The sequence below is a fragment of the Alligator sinensis genome, unplaced genomic scaffold, assembly GCF_000455745.1.
Source record: "Alligator sinensis unplaced genomic scaffold, ASM45574v1 scaffold74_2, whole genome shotgun sequence".
Taxonomy (NCBI): domain Eukaryota; kingdom Metazoa; phylum Chordata; order Crocodylia; family Alligatoridae; genus Alligator; species Alligator sinensis.
The window spans coordinates 197,758-215,410 of record NW_005841931.1 but is presented as its reverse complement, the minus strand read 5'-3'; the positions used below and the strand labels follow the sequence as shown (position 1 = coordinate 215,410).

Here is a 17,653-nt window from a genome sequence, read left to right as displayed (position 1 = left end):
CCCTTACTCCTCCTTGGGCACGGCTACTCGGGACCTCTGTCCCCACGGTTTTCCTGGGCTCTTGTGGTCACCCCGTATGATGGGTGCTACTCCGGCACCCCAGCCTTATGGGCTACGCGTGGCTCCTATCAACCCCTAATACCACGCCCCAAGCCTTGCAGATGGGACAGACGTTGTCTGGTCAAAATACAAACCCGCTTTCTCGGGTCCTCCTCTGTAATCTAGCCCGCTCTAGGGCCTTCTCTGTATGTCTCTATGCTACTGCCCCTTTCTGGGCTCTCACTGGGCCCACTCCGGGCTCTCTCTAATACAGTGCCCCTCACTGGGACTCTTAGTAACACCGCCCCTCTCTTGGGACTCTTGAGGACCACTCTAGGCCTTCTCTAAAATAATCTATTCCACTTTGGGACGTCCTCTTGAGCCACCGGTCTTTTAGGCCCACCGCACTGCTAACCTCTCATTTGCCAGGCGCACTGTGCTGCTATCCCCTTTTCCTGGGGACCACCGCAGCACCGCCCTTCTCTGGGGCGCTGTGCTGCTAACCCCTTTGGTCTGGGTCCACCGCAGCACCCTGCCCCTGCCCTGGGTTTTCCGTAGTGCTAGCCTGTTACCGGCCTCACAAACATTGCCCCCCTTGGGCCTCGCAATGGTCCCCCTTCTCTGGGACCTTCCAGGCCCCGCTGGGCTCCTTAATAATACTTCCCCCTGTTTGGGGCTCTCTATGCCCACCCTGGGCTTCCTACTAAAATCGCCCCTCTCTCTGGGACTTGCTGTGCCCACACTGGGCTCTTTAAATGCCCCACTCTGGGCTGGGGTCTACACGCCCCGCAAGTTGCACCCTTACTGGCGTCGGGGTCCTTGCACTCCTGTGAGCCCCCCTATGAGTACTGCGCCCTCACTGGTGCTAGGGCCCCCACACCATTGTGGGTCCCTTTATGAGGATAATGCGCCCTCTTGGCGCTAGGGCCCCACCTCTCTGGGGTCCCTATGAGGCCTCCTCCAACCCCTTATAGCCTCACCCTAGCCACCGGTGTAATACAAACACTAAAGCAAACACCAGCCTCCTGGCTATAACCAAAACCCAAAGCACTGGGCCCTAACAACATAAGCCTCCTGGCTGTAATTTAACATCATTGCTCCAGCCTCTGGAGCTCTCGCGAGCTATACTTGCTGTTAGGCTTTTCCTCGCATCCTAACCACAGGAGCTTCTGCCCCTCTGGCTGCTGGCAGGGAACTGCCAGCCTGGCCTTGGCTCTAGGCTTTATAAGAGCCAGGCCCTGCCCCCTCAGGATCAGCTGACTCTCATTAGTTGCCCTGGCAAGCTGCAGCTGTGCTCATTATCTCTGCTAAGGCTTTTCCCAGCAGTTCTCCCCTCTCTAGGAGCGGGGCAGCAAGATGCGCCACGACACCCACCTTCCAGCATATCTAATACTCCCCACAGCTTGGTGTCATGTGCAAATTCTCCTGCAGAGAAGCAGGAGGTGGAGTAGACTGGGAAATACTGACAGAAAGAGGCAGGGACCAAAGCCTGAACCCACCACACCTCCTAAGGTCACTTCCAACCCTAATTTTCTATGATTCTATGACATATTTATTAGGGGTAGATCTTGGGGAAGTCTACCAAAAATAAGTCTGGAAGGGACCAAAATTATGTGAATTGAGACTGATTTCATCAAATTGTTTCTGATAAAAAATTGGAGGATTTTGGAGAATGACAGCATTTCATTTTGACATGCTTAGAATGAAGATTTTGATATTTCATTTCAAAATTGACTTAAAGTTAAAAAAGAACAGGTTTTAAAGGGGTTAAATAACCCAACAAAAAGAAAATATAATCATTCTGGCTTGAATAAAATGTTTTGGATTGATGGAAAATTACTTTATCTCATATAGCCAAGAAATTTATGGGTTTCACCCCAACCAATATTTTCCCCATTTTTTTCATGTAAATTTTCAACTCTGCTGAGGGAGAATTTTCTAAGACACAAAAGGCGACAAGGCACCCAGCCTCTTCATTAATGTGAGATGGGACTCTAAATGCTCTCTTTAGAAAGAGACCCCTCCTCCAAAAATGTGTATTTTATATATAAAAAACACACAAGCATACATATACATATGCACACACAAAACAAAGATTTAATCCAAATCTATTTCAAATAGTTGTATTGTTCTCAAGAAGGAAATTGTATGGAAATCCCTACCAAATGTGTGGTCTAAATGTACTTGCATGCATATTACTATTATTATTTAGATTTTATTTATATCCCATCCTACCCAGAAAGGCTCAAGGTAGCTTATAATAAAAGATAACCCACAAAATAAAAAATACCAATAGACTTCCCAAATGGCACCCCAGAACTTCCATTTCAGCTTACCCACACCTACTTCCCTGCTTGCAATCCAGGACAACAACCCTTCCAGCCTATCCCAGTCATGTTTCTTACCTGCCCAACCCTCATTCACATCTAGGTATAGGAAGTCTCTTCCCACTTCCTTCCACCACACTCCTTATGCCCACCCACTTCCACTCCCCAGCCTCATAGCTAGGAGGGATTCCCGTATCCCAAATCTACACCTTTCTGTCCTATACAAAGTTTGTAGCTATCCCCAAAAATGGATAAATCTTTCCCCTCTCCTCAACAAACAAACATTAAATTTAAAAAAAACCAGGGCAATAATAGAAAGACCTTGCAGAAGGCAATGCCAAAGGGTGCCCTTGAGCAGTGCCAAGAGAAGTCTGCCATCTCTGTGGGGCCTGCAGGCTCTCTGAATCTTTCTGCCTCAATTTGGGTGACCAAGATGGTACCTGGGCTTGTCCCTGTGAAGGTACACTCACACATAGAGTATCTATCTATCTATCTATCTATATGGAGAGACAGAGAGAGAAACCGGAGCTAGTTTGAGACTCTGGTGAGGTCCCTGGCTGGAGCTGACAATCTTCTGATTGTCAGCCCTAGCCCTGACCTCTTAGAAGTTTAATTTAAGGTGCCATACAAACCTGCCATAAAAATGTTCAACATATAATTGTACAATTGTATGTAGAATGTTATTATGGCTGGTTTGTTACATTATGACACCTTAAATTGCATGCCTGTGTAGCACCCTTGCCATTTATGCCATGATTAACATGTAATATGCTAAGGGGCCTACAATCAAAGGAACAGATCTCAAGAGGTCATCCAGTCTATTTCTGGCCTCTGAAGCAGAATTGTTTACCTTGACCAAAACTGACCAATGTTTGTCAAACTTGCTCTTAAAAATCCTCACCGAAGGAGATGGCATAGCCTCCCTAAATCTTTCCTGTTGTAAATTAAAATTGATTACTTGTTTTCCTATCTTAAGTGGATACAGATGACAATTGAACACGGTGTTCTTTATAACAACTTATCCCTCCATCAGTCTTGTCTTTTCTTCCCTCGACTAAATAAACCCAATTCCTTCAACCGTTTCTCATCAGTCATGTCTTCTAGACCACTTTTCATTTTTGTTGCTCTCCTCTGCACTATCTACTCTGGATGTTCTCCAGTTTTATCACATACTGTCTCTCTCTCATAGGATGCCTGTGACATTCAGTTCTAAAGACAGATGGTGCTCACTGAATGAATAACTATTCAATATTTGTTTTTTATCTCCAGAATTCATTATGTAGCCTCAAGCCTTACTTCTTGCATGGCATTCAAACCCTTATCGGAAGAAAGAATTATTATTTTTTCATATGCTTTTCTACAGAGCTCATTACTGTGGTATAAGTACTTCACATACATCACTGAATTTATTTTCACAACACACCTGGGAGGTAAGGGAATGGTATTATCCCCATTTTAAAGATGGAGAATAGGGGCCTAGAGTTTAAAGTCAAAACTCTCAAGTTATGGGTGCTTGATATGAGATGCTTATGACTTAGTTTTCCAGATAATTTGGCATTATATAGCATGTTATATGTTCAAAGTACAACTCCTATTGACTTCAATAGCTGTTATCAGTGTTCAGCTCTTTTCAAATTAGACTCCTGAATCTCAGGATAGACAGCCATAAATGAGGAACACATAACTAGTGGCCATCTGTACAAAGCTTGGTTTAATTGACCTAGTTAGCGCCACATAGGAACTCCTTGGCAGAGGCAGGGATAGAATCTACTTCGCTAAGGGCAGCAATCAATTGTCTTAATCATGAAACCCTGCTTTTTAATTCAGAAATCCTCTGCCATATTCACTTCCAAAGTTTCTAACAAATGAATCAGGAGTCCTAAAGACAAGCAATTTTTTTAAAATTGAACAATCCCAATTCATCCCCAGAGTACAGTCCACATCCTGTGCTCTTAATGATGCAGGACTGAAGCTGCCTGGGATTTTTTTTATTTTTTTTTTGAGAAAACAATTTTTCATTGAAAAGTGCTGACTGGCTATACCTGCAGTTTTGTTATTTTCAAAGAAACTTTTATCAGAAAGGTTTGTTAGGTTCAGGATGGAATCTCTAGCTAAAACTTGAGAGAAAGAAGTACCCACTCTGCAACAGCCAGTTTTTAGGGCATTCATTTAAGATGAATGGGGTTCTCCTTGATTTATGGTACCTGAGCTGGACCTCTTCCACTATAGAGTGGACTATTGTGGGATAGGTATTTCTCCTCGTTTTCTACCCTGAAAATTTTTTCAAGATTTTTTGGGATTAACCTGATAAAAAAAATGAAAAATGGTTTTGAAAACTCAGGAATTAGGACATGATGGGAAAACGATTTGTTATCCCAGCTTCGGACAGGAGTCCCTTATGAAAAAATATTTTGTTATCAATTTATTAAGGTGATTTATTAATACATATGCACAAGAAAACTGGTCTCATGAGGAATTTTGGTTCTGTCATTTTCTCATTTTTAAGTATTTATGTGCCTAGAACATTATTCACACTGCAGGTGATAATGATCCACTTCCCTTTTGAAAGGCCTTGATCTTCCACTAATCAAGCTATCCTTTCTTCTGTGTTTTGTTCGTCTATTACCCCTGGGGACTTCTCTCCTTTCTAATTTCACGGACCAGCAAAGTGTTTTCAGTCTTTTGCTATACGTGTTTTTTCCTCAGAGCTGAAGATATTACATTCAAAACCATGTCTGAGTTTATCCTAAGCATGTAGCTGGTCCAGGAAAAAAGATCGCCCACAAAAATCCTTGCCCCTTGAATATTTCCTGGACCATCACCACTCCAACACATTCTTTTAATGTAATTTTGTTTGTATACAATTACAAAAATTTAAGGGCTTTTATGTTCTCTAAAATGGGTCTAGTGGTCAAGACACTAATCTAGAACTAGTTTAATATCCTGGCAAGCCAAAAACTACTTGTGAGCCCATGGGCAAATCACTTAGCCTCACCATGTCATGATTTCTCCATCTAATAAAATGAGGATAACAATACTTCACATGATGGATGTTGAGCAAACAGACATGAATGCCTGTAAGATATTCTGACAGCATGGTGTTGAGGGTGCACCACTTACGTTTCTAAGATAGATGAGAGCTGCTCAGTTACTGATGCTTCACTTTGCCAGTTCAGGCTTCTTCCTTACATGGTATCTTTTAATACTTTTCTACTTGTTAAATTGTCAAAGGAGCAGAACTTCCACCATGTATGGTAGTTGGTGGAATATTCTACATTGAGATGGATGTTTTAAAGCTATGAAACAAAAGGAAACATTAAAAAAGTAAATGAAGAAGACACATCCTGTGAAATATCCATATCTATTGACTTTAACATATGCCTTTGTGATATGCCCACAGGGAAGTTCCACTTCCAAAAAGTTTGTGCATAGCCTTGGGCTTGTTCTTTCAAGATGATGAGTGTCCTGGTGTCTGTTTAGTAAAGCACTTCTGCTTGTACTTAATTTTAAGCAAATGAACAGTCCCAATGAATTCAAGAGGTTTACTCACAGGTGTAGATTCATAGATTGTAGAGTCAGACGAGACCACAATGGATCATCGCGTCCAACCCCCTGCCCCCTGGCAGGAAAGAGGACCGAGGTCAGATGACCCCAGCCAGGTGACTATCTAGCCTCCTCTTGAAGACCTCCAAGCTAGGTGATAGTACCACCTCTCTTGGAAGCCCATTCCAGATCCTTGGAATCCTTGGTGTAGGTAAGTGTCACGGCGGGGTCCTTCAGGAGGGCCGTGATCTCCTCAAGGCCCTCTCTCCGCGCTAATCTGGTCCAAGGGCACCCTCCATTCTTGCCCGCCACGTCTTTGCTCTTAAAGTAAATGTAATAGGGAGGCTGCCTTGCGTCTCCTCCAACCCCTACAGCCTCACCCAAACCTCTGGTTTATGTAAGCCGAACATAAACTAGAGCCTCCTGGCTGTAACGCAAACATAAAGCCCCCTGGCTAAACCATAGTGCCCAATCCTCTCAGGGCTATCGTGAGCTGTACTTGCAAGTCAGGCTTCTTCCTGGTACTTGCTACTAGGCTCCTCCCCGCATCCTCCCTCCCAGAGCTCCTGCCTCCTTGGCGGCTGGCAGGGAACTGCCAGCCTGTCCTCAGCCCTGGGCTTTATAAGGGCCAGGCACTGCCTCCTACAGGCAGCTGGCTCTCCTTAGTTGCCCTGGCAACCCACAGCTGGGCTCGTTACCCTGGCAACACTCAGCTGGGCTCATTATGCTCTGCCAGGGCTCTCTCTCTCCCTGGCAGTTTCTCCTCTCTAGGCACGGGGCACCCTAGTGCTCCGTGACAGTAAGTATCTAAGCACCCAGGCTTAGATACTTACATACTATGTAATACTATCTATCTATCTATCTAATATGATTCTCAAATTCAGCTGCAAAATTTTATAGCAAATCTAGGGTGACAACCTAACAAAGAATGGATATTTTTAAAGAATAGTCAAATTGTAAGCTTACCTTAGCTTTGTATATTTTCAATTCCAGGGCCTTAAAATCCATGCGACCAATCAATGATTTCATAAAATTGCTGCACAATATCACCAATGGAAACAAAAACAAAAAAGAAAAGCAAATGTTATATACTACATTTTCCTTTCTTTCTGATGTCCTCTAAGCTACCTACTGCTCTTTCAAAAAAATTAAATCAATATCACATTCTATTTTATTTTCTATATATTTTTGCTTTCACATATCATCACAGACAATCCTGAAGTAAAACATATGAATGTGTACACCCTCCCCCAAATGTTAAGTCACGATCTCAAGGTTATGCCCAAATCTAGTTAATAACAAGTTCAGAATCTACTGCTTTGACTGTGAAGTGACTGAATCAGCTTCCTCTTCCAGTAACTGCTTTAGAGACTAAAGACAAAATTATGTATTTGCAGACCACAAACACATGTGTATCACTGCCAATATAGTAAGTGGGAGTGGCATAGGTAACTGACAACAGAACAAGACTCAAAGCCAAATCCTATTCTAAGATCCATTGGGTTCATTGTGCATGTACATTAACAGCTAAGTCTGCAAAGTGACTTAGGCACCTAACTGCCATTTTAGGCACCTGTGTTCAAAATCTGGATCCTCAAAATCCTCATTCAGTTGCCATCTAGCCCTAGAGGCACCTGAAGTCACAAAGATGCTTATGGTTCCACCAGCAAAACTCCCAAGACCTCTAAATGTCTGTGCTGTGCTTGTGGAGAACCTGACAAAGCTCAGTGGCTAGGCACCTAGTTCACCTCTAAGGTTTGTGAACCTTGTCAGGGCTCACAAACTAGCATTCTTCCTCCTTTCTCATCTGTAGGCCCTGATGCGCTGGGGTTCTCCAAAAATGCATACCAGACCAAGCCCTGCAGCAAAGAGAAAGAGGAAGCTTTTCCTTCCCTAACTCAGATGACTTCCTGCTCAACATCCTGGCTCTTCTGAGTCCCATTCCAAGATGCCCAACTCTCCCCAGATAGTGTACAGGGAGATGAGGTGTTTCAGTCAGTCCTGTGTATCCCAAATGGCAACAATCCTCTTAAAATTCAGAAGCTTCTATGCTAAGCTTGTGACTCCTCAGTCCCTATTCAACATAGCATGTAAGCATACAAATTAATAAATTAAATAGCACGCACTAACAGTGGTTCCATGTGGCAATAAACTATTTTCAAATAATGGATTAATACAACTTTCAAAGCAGAATAAGCCACACTGAAGAGCTGCTCTTTGTACTAACCACATCTATAGAGGAAATTAACACTTTGTAGCTAAGGCTCTATAAATTCACACTAACAGGGTGCATCTACACATACTATTAATGAGAAGCAATAAACTCCAGAGCAGTTCACGCCAGAGTTTATTGCTCCTCAGCACCACATTTGCACATGCACGTGGGACTGCAGCACATTGAGCCAGTTCAAAGTAGCCCCAACTGGCAGGAGTCCTGGGAGTTCAGCCTGTCAGCCTGGAGCTGTTTTGACTCGGCTCAATGGGCTGTGGAGGGGTTTGTTGGGGCACAAGGGTGCTCCAGTGTGAGTCTAGCCAGCAGGCAGCACCTGCACTGAAGCACCCTTGTATCCCAGGCAGCCCCGTCATTGTCTATATGTGTTGCAGCACACTAAATAACACCGCCATAGGATAGTACTTGTATTGACAAGCACTATTCTACGGTGTTGTTTATTAGTTTACTGCACCCTAATAGGGCCACACATGTAGACCCTGAGACTTTACTGCAGAGCTAATTAGTCAGCTCCACAGTGAACGTCTAATGTAGGCATGCCCATACATACTACATACTAACTCCCCATAGTAGAAAAGCCCTTAGTCTTTCAGAATTCAATAGAATCCCCTAGGCTGTAGACTGAGGGAGGGAGGATGGTCTTGCTGGCAAGACACTGAGTTGGGACACAGAAGACATAACTTTAAATCCTGGCCCTGCCACTGATCTGCATGATCATGGACAATTCATTTAGTCCTTGTGCCTTAATTTATCAGGTATAAAGTAGGGAAATCAATGCTCTTTTTCTCCCAAATTTGTCTGTCTTTCCTATTCAAGATTTTGGGACAGGGCTGTCCCTTAGTTCGTATTTGCACAGTGCCTAACATAATGGGGCCTAAGCGCTACTATAATGCAAATACTAAACAACACTAATGTATTTCTGAATAAGCCTTTTACCAGTTAAGTTTCCAATAACCACAAAAGACGTATTAAGTAATTGCATGAATAGAAATAGGGGAAAGGATCTGGAGGGGCCTGTGCCTCGTGGAACTGAATAACACAAGGGCTGTCTGTGCTTCCTCTTATGGCAGGGGGAACATTTCCAAAAAGAGGCTTCTCAGCCAAAAGCATGATTACACCTTCCCTCCTCCTACCTCCGCTTTCCCTTGTGCCATTTTTTCCAAGGGCATTTATGCACTGCTCGCTACACCTCTCATTCCAATTGCTCTGTCATTGTTTCTTAACCCTCTTCTATAGAATCTTACATTCTTTCTAGCCAGAGTTATGTCAGGTTTTATTTTCCCCCTCCATGCATTTGAAACAAAAGTGTAAACTTCAGAAACTATTTGTATTTCATGGGTATTCACACATTATGCCAACACGACGTCCCAAAAGTTTGGCGGGTAATCTTGCCCACAGAATTTGTGAGCTGATGATGAATGGCTGTGAAGCCTTTGTGATTGCTCAGGCTCCATTGTGGGTTAGACAATGGAGGAGGACACAAGTCTGGCTCAGGAGAGCAACGGATAAAACTGTTGGGCAGAATGGCGGGCTCCTGCCGACATGACCACTTGTTGACATTGAAAGGATTCAAAAACAAGTGAGCAGAAACAGAAACGATTCTGTTCGGCAAGGCTATTAGCCGCAACGTGTGGCACTGGAGCGGTCACTCCTGATGTGTTTCCTCACTAATGAGCTCTGAATGCCCTATTAAATTGGGATGTTATAGGCCCAGAGCCACTAGGACAATGGTATGCATGAATGACTCCCTCAGTTCCTATTGGCTGGTGAGATGAAGGAAGCAACTGGCAACACTCACATTTAAACAGGACTGACAGTACAGTTAAATGATCATTAATTAGAGTTGCTGAACAGATAGACTCAAAGCAATTCTTAATGACAAGATAACAGTCTAATAATACTTGGCTTAGAACAAGTTCAAGCTTGCGCCCTGTCTCCTTTGCATTACGTGAACTGGCATCAAATTGAATTTTGTCTTTTCCATATTTTCACAAAAATTAAAATCTAATTTAAAGAGCATTCATGTGGAAAATGTGTCTCAGTGGTGTTCAGTTTAAAAACAGAAAAATATAATCTCTCTACAGTAAGTCTACAAACAAAAAATAACTTGGTCAGCTATTAGAAACTCTGGAAAGACATACTGCAGGAAGCCAGTCAGCTTGCCTTTTTCCACACAGTCTTTCATCGCCCATTATCTCCTTACTTTGCCCACCCAACCTTGCCATTGCTTGTTGATTTGCTTTGTCACGTTTATATGAATAATATGCATTTGCAGTAAGCATTTAAAAGTCATGAGCCAAGTCCTATTCCACCAATTAGGTGTCTATTCAGCTCGAGTCTCTGAAAACCTTAATAAGTGTGTCCAGATGAGTGTGCACATACATTTCCCCATAATTGTACCACTGCTACTTGTCCCTCAGGAACACACATTCATGCATGCTCTGGCACATGGCAAGTAGCCCTGGGTGGGGTAGGGGAGACTGGGGCCAGCACCTGGGCTGGTCCCTGCAGACTTACCTGGAGTCCTGGGGCCTTCTGGCAGCAATCCAGGAACAGGGACCCTGACCAGCCTCCAAAGAGTGACTCCAGCCAGCCAGGCTCCAGTTTTGGGCAGTGCACACTGATGCCACATGCGCTGTCCCGCTTTTTTCTAGAGCAGATTTTTTTGACACTGGGATTGCCCAGTGTCAAAAAAATGCCCCATGCTGCAAATTAGCAGCACGGGGAATGCCTGCACATATGGCATGTGCCCGCGTATGGCATATTGCATGTGCGCACTTATCTGGATGCGCCCAATGTGTCTATATTTGTTACATGCCATTATCTTAGCTCTAAGATGAAGTCATAAAAAGCAGCAAGAAGGGTCCATCTTTTGGATCCACAGACTTGAGCAGAAAGAAAAGGCAGTAGTATAACCAGAGGTGGCTGAATGTGGCAACAGCCCTAGATGCCAATTTAGAGGGGTGTGCCAGACTGACAGCCCCCAGGGAGCACAAGCTGCTGGTACTGCTGCCCATGATGTGCATGGGGAGCTTGTGCTGAGGCAGCAACAATCTGCAGCCACTTCTGTGCAAGAAGGAAACACTTGGCACTCCTTTCCCCACAGTTCTCTCACACACAGAACCCCAACCTCAACCTCCACTCCCACCCCGGGATGCCAACATTCTTAGTTAAAATTCTGAGAAAAGTGAACACAGTTACATTCCTAATAGATGGCCCTGAGAGAGTCTGGAAGAGATGCACATCATCAAGCTTTAAGGCATAAGCTAACTTCTACATCAGTGCTGAGAATAAGACTTTTAGTGGGAAACTAAGTTCAGCCTCAACAATGGGGCAGCTATGATTGCTCCGTAATCACTACTGAGTTTAAAAATTAATTTACATATTGCATAGCAAGTCCAAAACCATATTCTATGTGCAAAGGGGCTTCAAAGATATGGAAGAAACAATTTAGTTCTAATGCGCAAGGGTGGATAAGATTTGATAGACCTGATTTGATAATGTGACAACATATTTTCTGCCTACTATGATTTTGGGGAAGAGAGAGCAAAGCAAAACTATGTTTATCTACTGAACCCCAGAGATAGGTTAAAAGATATTTTCCTCCTCTAACTTTTGGAGTGTCTCATTCACCAAGCCCAGACTTGTCAGTTGAAGCTTGTGGGATTTGGTTTGTTACTGATATATTAACTTCCATATTGCAATCATGCCTACAAGTCCAAATTTAGACAGAGGCCCCCTGATGCTAAACACAGTATGAATATATAGACTTTGCTATGTTAAAGTTGCCATAAAAATTACCTCTTCCTACCAGTGAAAAGACAATTGAACAAGGGTACTGCATATTCATGATGGTCCATCCCTCTTTTAATGCGTGTGCGGAACTTTCATGAAGAATCGGAGTTTTGAATGTGCACTAAATGTTGAATATACCTGTGTGTTCCACAGGCCAAGAATAACTGGGCTGATAAAAAACAGGAATAATTTGTTGGGGGAAGTGTTTTGCCTGCCCAACAGTATGCTAACAGGCAGTGGCCCCCAAGGAACATGGAACTGGAAGGGGCCTCCTGGTCCACAGAGTTCAGTTCCTTGCATTCACAGGCAACCAGACTCAACACTTCAAGCCCCCACGTAAGTACAAAGTTCAAACCAGAATGCCAAGAACACTCTACAATGTGTGACACATAAAAGCAAAGGAGATGTAGGAGGTGGCACTTTCAATGCCCTATCACTGCTATGACACAGAGAAATAATTGGTGGCTATAGCCTCAAAGGATCCTAGACAGACAACTACGCCTCACGCTTTAGAGAAAGGCAGAAAACCTCACAATCTGCTCCAGTCTGATGTGGAATAAAAATACCTTTCCTGATCATGACTTTGGTGACCAGTAAGATTCAGAGCGACTAACATCCTACTTCTTCAGAGGAAAGCATAAATAATACCCAGAAGCTAGTAACAGTCATGATGAGAAATAAATCTCATCCCTCACACCCCCCGACCCCTAGAGATCACAAGCCCTGAAACTTGGGATTGCCAAACACATACTGCACTGCAAGAGTCATCATTATACACCAACATGAGGACTGCAAATACTTGATTTCACACATCAAGTGGTTGAACCAAAAAACTACCTAGGCCAGAGTAAAGCAAACTGGGCTCATTGGGCACATCCCCATGAGCATGCATGTGAATGAGTTTGCTGTGCTGCTAATTTGTAGCATAGCTGGGTTTTTTAATACCAGGACACAGGGGTAACTGGTGCCTCCTGAGTCTAGGGGTGCACAATTTGTGGGCAGGCCCAGGGCTGGGCCAAAAGCCCCATATCCACTCCTATACTTCTGTGCCCCCCACCCCGCAACATACCAGCGGCCCACAGCAAAAAAACTGCCCTCTCCTGAGTGGTGCCAAGTCGAGGGCCAATCTCGGGGGGGGAGGCAGGCAGGCTCATGTTCCCCTGTACCCCTACTACCAGTCACCTGTTCCAGAAGATCCCAGTGTCAAAAAACCCACCCCACCAAAAAAAAAAATAAAGTGGCATAGTGCACATGGCTGCAGCATGCGCCACCTGAAACAAGAGTCTGGCTGGCCAAAGCCATGCTCTGGCTGCCAGCCAGGCTCCGTGTGCCCGGATCACCACTGCTGCAGCCCCAGGAGGATTCCAGGACCCCAGGTTAGGCTGTTGGAGACAGCCCAGGTGCTGGCCCCAGTCTCTTCTACCCCACCTTGGGTAATTTGCCATGCACCAGAGTGCACGTGCAGGGGCATGTCTGAGGACAACTAGCAGTGGTATGTATCTGTGCTGCTGCTAGTTGTCTCCAAGGACATGCACATTACTGCTTGTGGGGGTGCACCCACCCTCGGCATAGTACTACTCCAGGGACTGTTGTAGGGAAGAAAATACCATTGTCTTGGAATGGCATTATACCAAGAGAATCCTCATGTGGAGAGACCCAGCTACTGGGTATGCTTTAACAACTCAAGTGCCCTGGATTCAGGGAGAGAGAATCCAGTTCACAGTGTCATCGATGCATTTCTTTCACTTGGCAACACATAATGATGGTATTCAGATTAGACACTAATCTGTAATGCAATAGTATGGAGGCTTATTGTAAGGCTAGGACAATTTTAAAAGTTTCACATGTTTTGATGTCTATTTCCTTTACTAAGAAGCAATTTAAAATAAAATATTTAATGCCATTTTGTGCAGGTTAGGAAAGCAACATGGGACCAGCCCCTTTTAATGGACTTAGATTAGCTGTTAGATAACCCAGGGTTAATAAAAATCCTACTGTTAATATAAATTTAATTTAAAGTGACAAAAAATCTTTCAAATGAGTATTCAAAGGAATGTCATTTCTGTGAAGTTTCATTGAAAGCAAAGAACATTCAGATGCATAAAACTGTAATGTCTCCATTCTTAAATACTTCTGTACCATATGGCCAGAGAGAAGCAGATGGACTGCGTCACAGCAGAGGGGAGAGAGAGAGAGAGAGAAAGAGAGAGTCTGCATTGTTATCTGACCCACTGGGCCAACACTAACAGACTGTTTCTAGTGACCAAGCTATTATCATCAGGACGATCTTATAAGAATCTGATACTCACATTTATTTTCCCCCAGGTAATTCTCACATGTGACGTCTGATCAAAATGACCTTACTTTGCAGATGTTTATTTTTGAAGCTGGAACATCTGACTCATAGAGGAGCAAATGACTGCACTGCACTTGTCTTTTATTGATTTTAGCATTCAGGTTATGCCTATCTGTTCACTTGCCTCAAGTTCACAAACCAGCTTGTCTAAACAAGATAAATTCAGCAACAAATAATGCAGAAAAGGATTTTTTTTTATTACCATTTGTTAGTGGAAATGAAAGCATTAGCCAGAAAGTGGAATAGCATGCTGCTTGTCAAAGAACTCCTGGGATTTTTTTGTCATGATGTCATCTGAAGATTACTGTATTACCAAACTGCCGTGCTTTAACAACTACTAAAGTCCCTCAAAGTGTTAGATCACAGTATGCTGGTTTCTACTTGTCTCAAAATCAAATGGAAATAATTTCATGGATTTTATTTTGGAAAAAAGATTGCATGAAAGTAGTGTTTGTGAAAAATGTCAGAACAACAGCCCTGGAGAGAGTTTTTCACTGGGCGTATGGAAGCTCAGTTCCTCACAGGAGCCACAGAAATGGATGCAGCAGGAGCGGGTATGAGGCAGATTTATTTATTGATGGGGGAGGTTTGTTGTTGTTTCTAAGCACATCACATGCAGTAATGGATTCCTCTTCACACCTACCCATGAAGATAAATAACAATGTATCCAATTTTACAGAACAGGGCACCAAAGCAAGAAGGCAATAAGTGATTTGCCCAAGGTCCCACAAGAAGCCGGCAGTATAGCCAGGAATAAAACCCAGGTCTTTAAAATCCTGGAGTCCATTCTGTAATTACAGAACTATCCTTGCTCACCATGCTGAAATTATTCCTCAACCATGACCTTGAGAGACTGACTCTGTTGCTCAGACTTCAGTCCCCATGTCCTTTCAATTCTTGGCTTCTAATGACTCTACAAACCTGTGCGCCAACTGTGGTGGTAGATGTTGTGAAGTGATCAGCTGTCCTCCAGAAACTGGACGGAGACCAAACTCATTTCATACAGACCATCCAACAGCTGTCGGATAGTCATGACTTTTGGTGAATGGTGACCTTGTCACCTTCAAATTGGTTACGCAGAGGTGAAAGACACCATTAACTGTCCTCTGAGATTGTGTTGAACACTGGGTTGTAAACAAGCAACATATGGAGCTAAATTGTGACTCCACAGCCACGGTTCATGTTAGAAGGGGCTCCGAGATGTATTGTCCCAGGAGGGACTCCACAATTCATTGTACCTAATACCTCCAGGAGCACCAAAAGAGAAGGGACAAAGCTAAGCCCAGCGACACCTGTGAAACAGTTCAGTGGGCACATCTACACGTGACGCTACGTCACCATAGCAATGCGCTATGGCAACATAGAGTCCGCAGGCAAAAACCATGATGCCACAGCTACGTCACCGTAGCAACAGGCCCTCTCATTATAGCATGTTGCTACGGTGATGTAGTGCCTAAAAATAACCATGTGCAGGGTGCAGTATGAGCTGTTACTGCGCTGTCTTTTAGTACTTCCCAAAGGAAGTACTAAAGGATGGTGCAGTAACAACAGCACCATAGCAGCACATGTAGATGCATCCCATGTTCACTTCTCCCAGCTTTATCAGGCAGGGTTGGCCACTGCTGAAGGGGAGCATGTGCCCTTTCCCAGTTGAGGAAGCTGACATCCCCGTCAGTTGTAGCCTGAAGCAATCCTAGTTCTGTTGTATGATGCACAGTAGTATTCTAACCCTAGGAAAGAAACTAGATTTCTAATGGTTGTCAAATCATGTCTAAAGTGATTTTTTTATGCAAAACATACATTAACAAGATAATTGTTTTGTCATTGGTATGCCCAACCAATTGGGAGGCTTGCTATGGCTTTGTTTGCCCAGGATTGAATACTCAAATTTCTTTTCAAGAGTTATTTCATAGCCTTGACACTTAGACAAACAATAGACAGAGAAGGAGAAGGCAATTTTAAAACAATGCTGCTATTTTCTCATCCCATATCTTAGCTACTCTAGAAAGAAAGATTTTGCTGACTAAATGGTGCTGTTTGACCATAATCATAACTAACTAGCCATTATTCACCAGAAAATGGAGATATTCTGAGTTTAGACATTCCAAACCTTATTAAAATGATTATTTACAAGATTTTCACTCAAATTAAAACACAACAGTTTAATGTTCCTAAGAGACATCAGTAATATGCATAGGACCTAGGCAAACCTTTACTCCCTGTTGACTATAGAATCATTGGCTAGTCTTTTTGAGTTAAATCCACCCCATAATAAAGTATATACATAAAATAACACTTGTATGGGGGAGAGGAAATAAAGGGCACTGCACCACAAATGGGCCTTGGGTCTTTGCTACAGGGATCCCTATACTACAGTAGGGAGTGTGATTATGGAGATGGGCTATGGAAAGGGCTGTTTGAGTGCGTGCGTGCGTGCGTGCAGGCAGGGAGAAAGTAATATGTTAAGGGAGAATAAGATATTACGGGCTGCTTGTAGATGTGGGAAAAAATGGTGCTTTACTTTAAACTCAGCACACTCTCGCACTGAGCCCAACCCATACACAGAAAAGGCATTGCATTAACTGGATCCAGCTTTCCTGACATCGGTATAGAGCAGGCACTTTAGTGGGGCTTTTTGGTGCCTTTAACTAACAGCTGATTAAATCAGCTTTAGATTAAAGTGTCAAAAAGCCCCACTGAAGCCCCTGATCTATACAAGCACTGCAGAGCCAGGTCGAAGTAATGTGCTGCTACTTCAGTAAAGTGCGATTTTTTTTTCCATGTCTGTCAGCACCCAAGAAGGCTAACAGCATACTTGGCTGCATTAGTAGGAGCGTTGCCAGCAGATCGAGGGAAGTAATTATTTCCCTCTATTCTGCACTGGTGAGGCCACTTCTGGAGTACTGTGTCCAGTTTTGGGCCCCCCACTACAGAAAGGATGTGGACAAGTTGGAGAGAGTCCAGCAGAGGGCAATGAAAATTGTTAGGGTGCTGGGGCACATGACTTCTGAGGAGAGGCTGAGGGAACTGGGTTTATATAGTCTTCAGAAGAAAAGACTGAGGGGGGATTTGATAGCAACTTTTAACTACCTGAAGGGTGGTTACAAAGAGGTTGGAGCTAGACTGTTTTCAGTGGTGACAGATGACAGAACAAGGAGAAATGGTCTAAAGTTGCAGCAAGGGAAGTTTAGGTTGAATATTAGGAAAAACTTTCTCACTAGGAGGGTGATGAAGCACTGGAATGGGTTACCTAAAGAAGTGACAGAATCTCCATCCTTGAAAGTCTTTAAGGTCCGGCTTGACAAAGCCCTGGCTGGATTGATCTAATTGGGGATGGCCCTGCTTCAAGCAGGGGGTTGCACT

At 43.7% G+C, this 17,653-nt stretch overlaps 1 protein-coding gene across 1 annotated transcript in view; it reads right to left on the bottom strand.

Moving 5' to 3' along the window:
* Positions 1-17,653, bottom strand: part of LOC102380976 — a 240,135-nt gene that overhangs the window by 37,722 nt on the left and 184,760 nt on the right. The window contains 1 exon segment of the mRNA XM_025198932.1: positions 6,876-6,945. Coding sequence (XP_025054717.1) covers positions 6,876-6,945 — 70 coding nt within the window.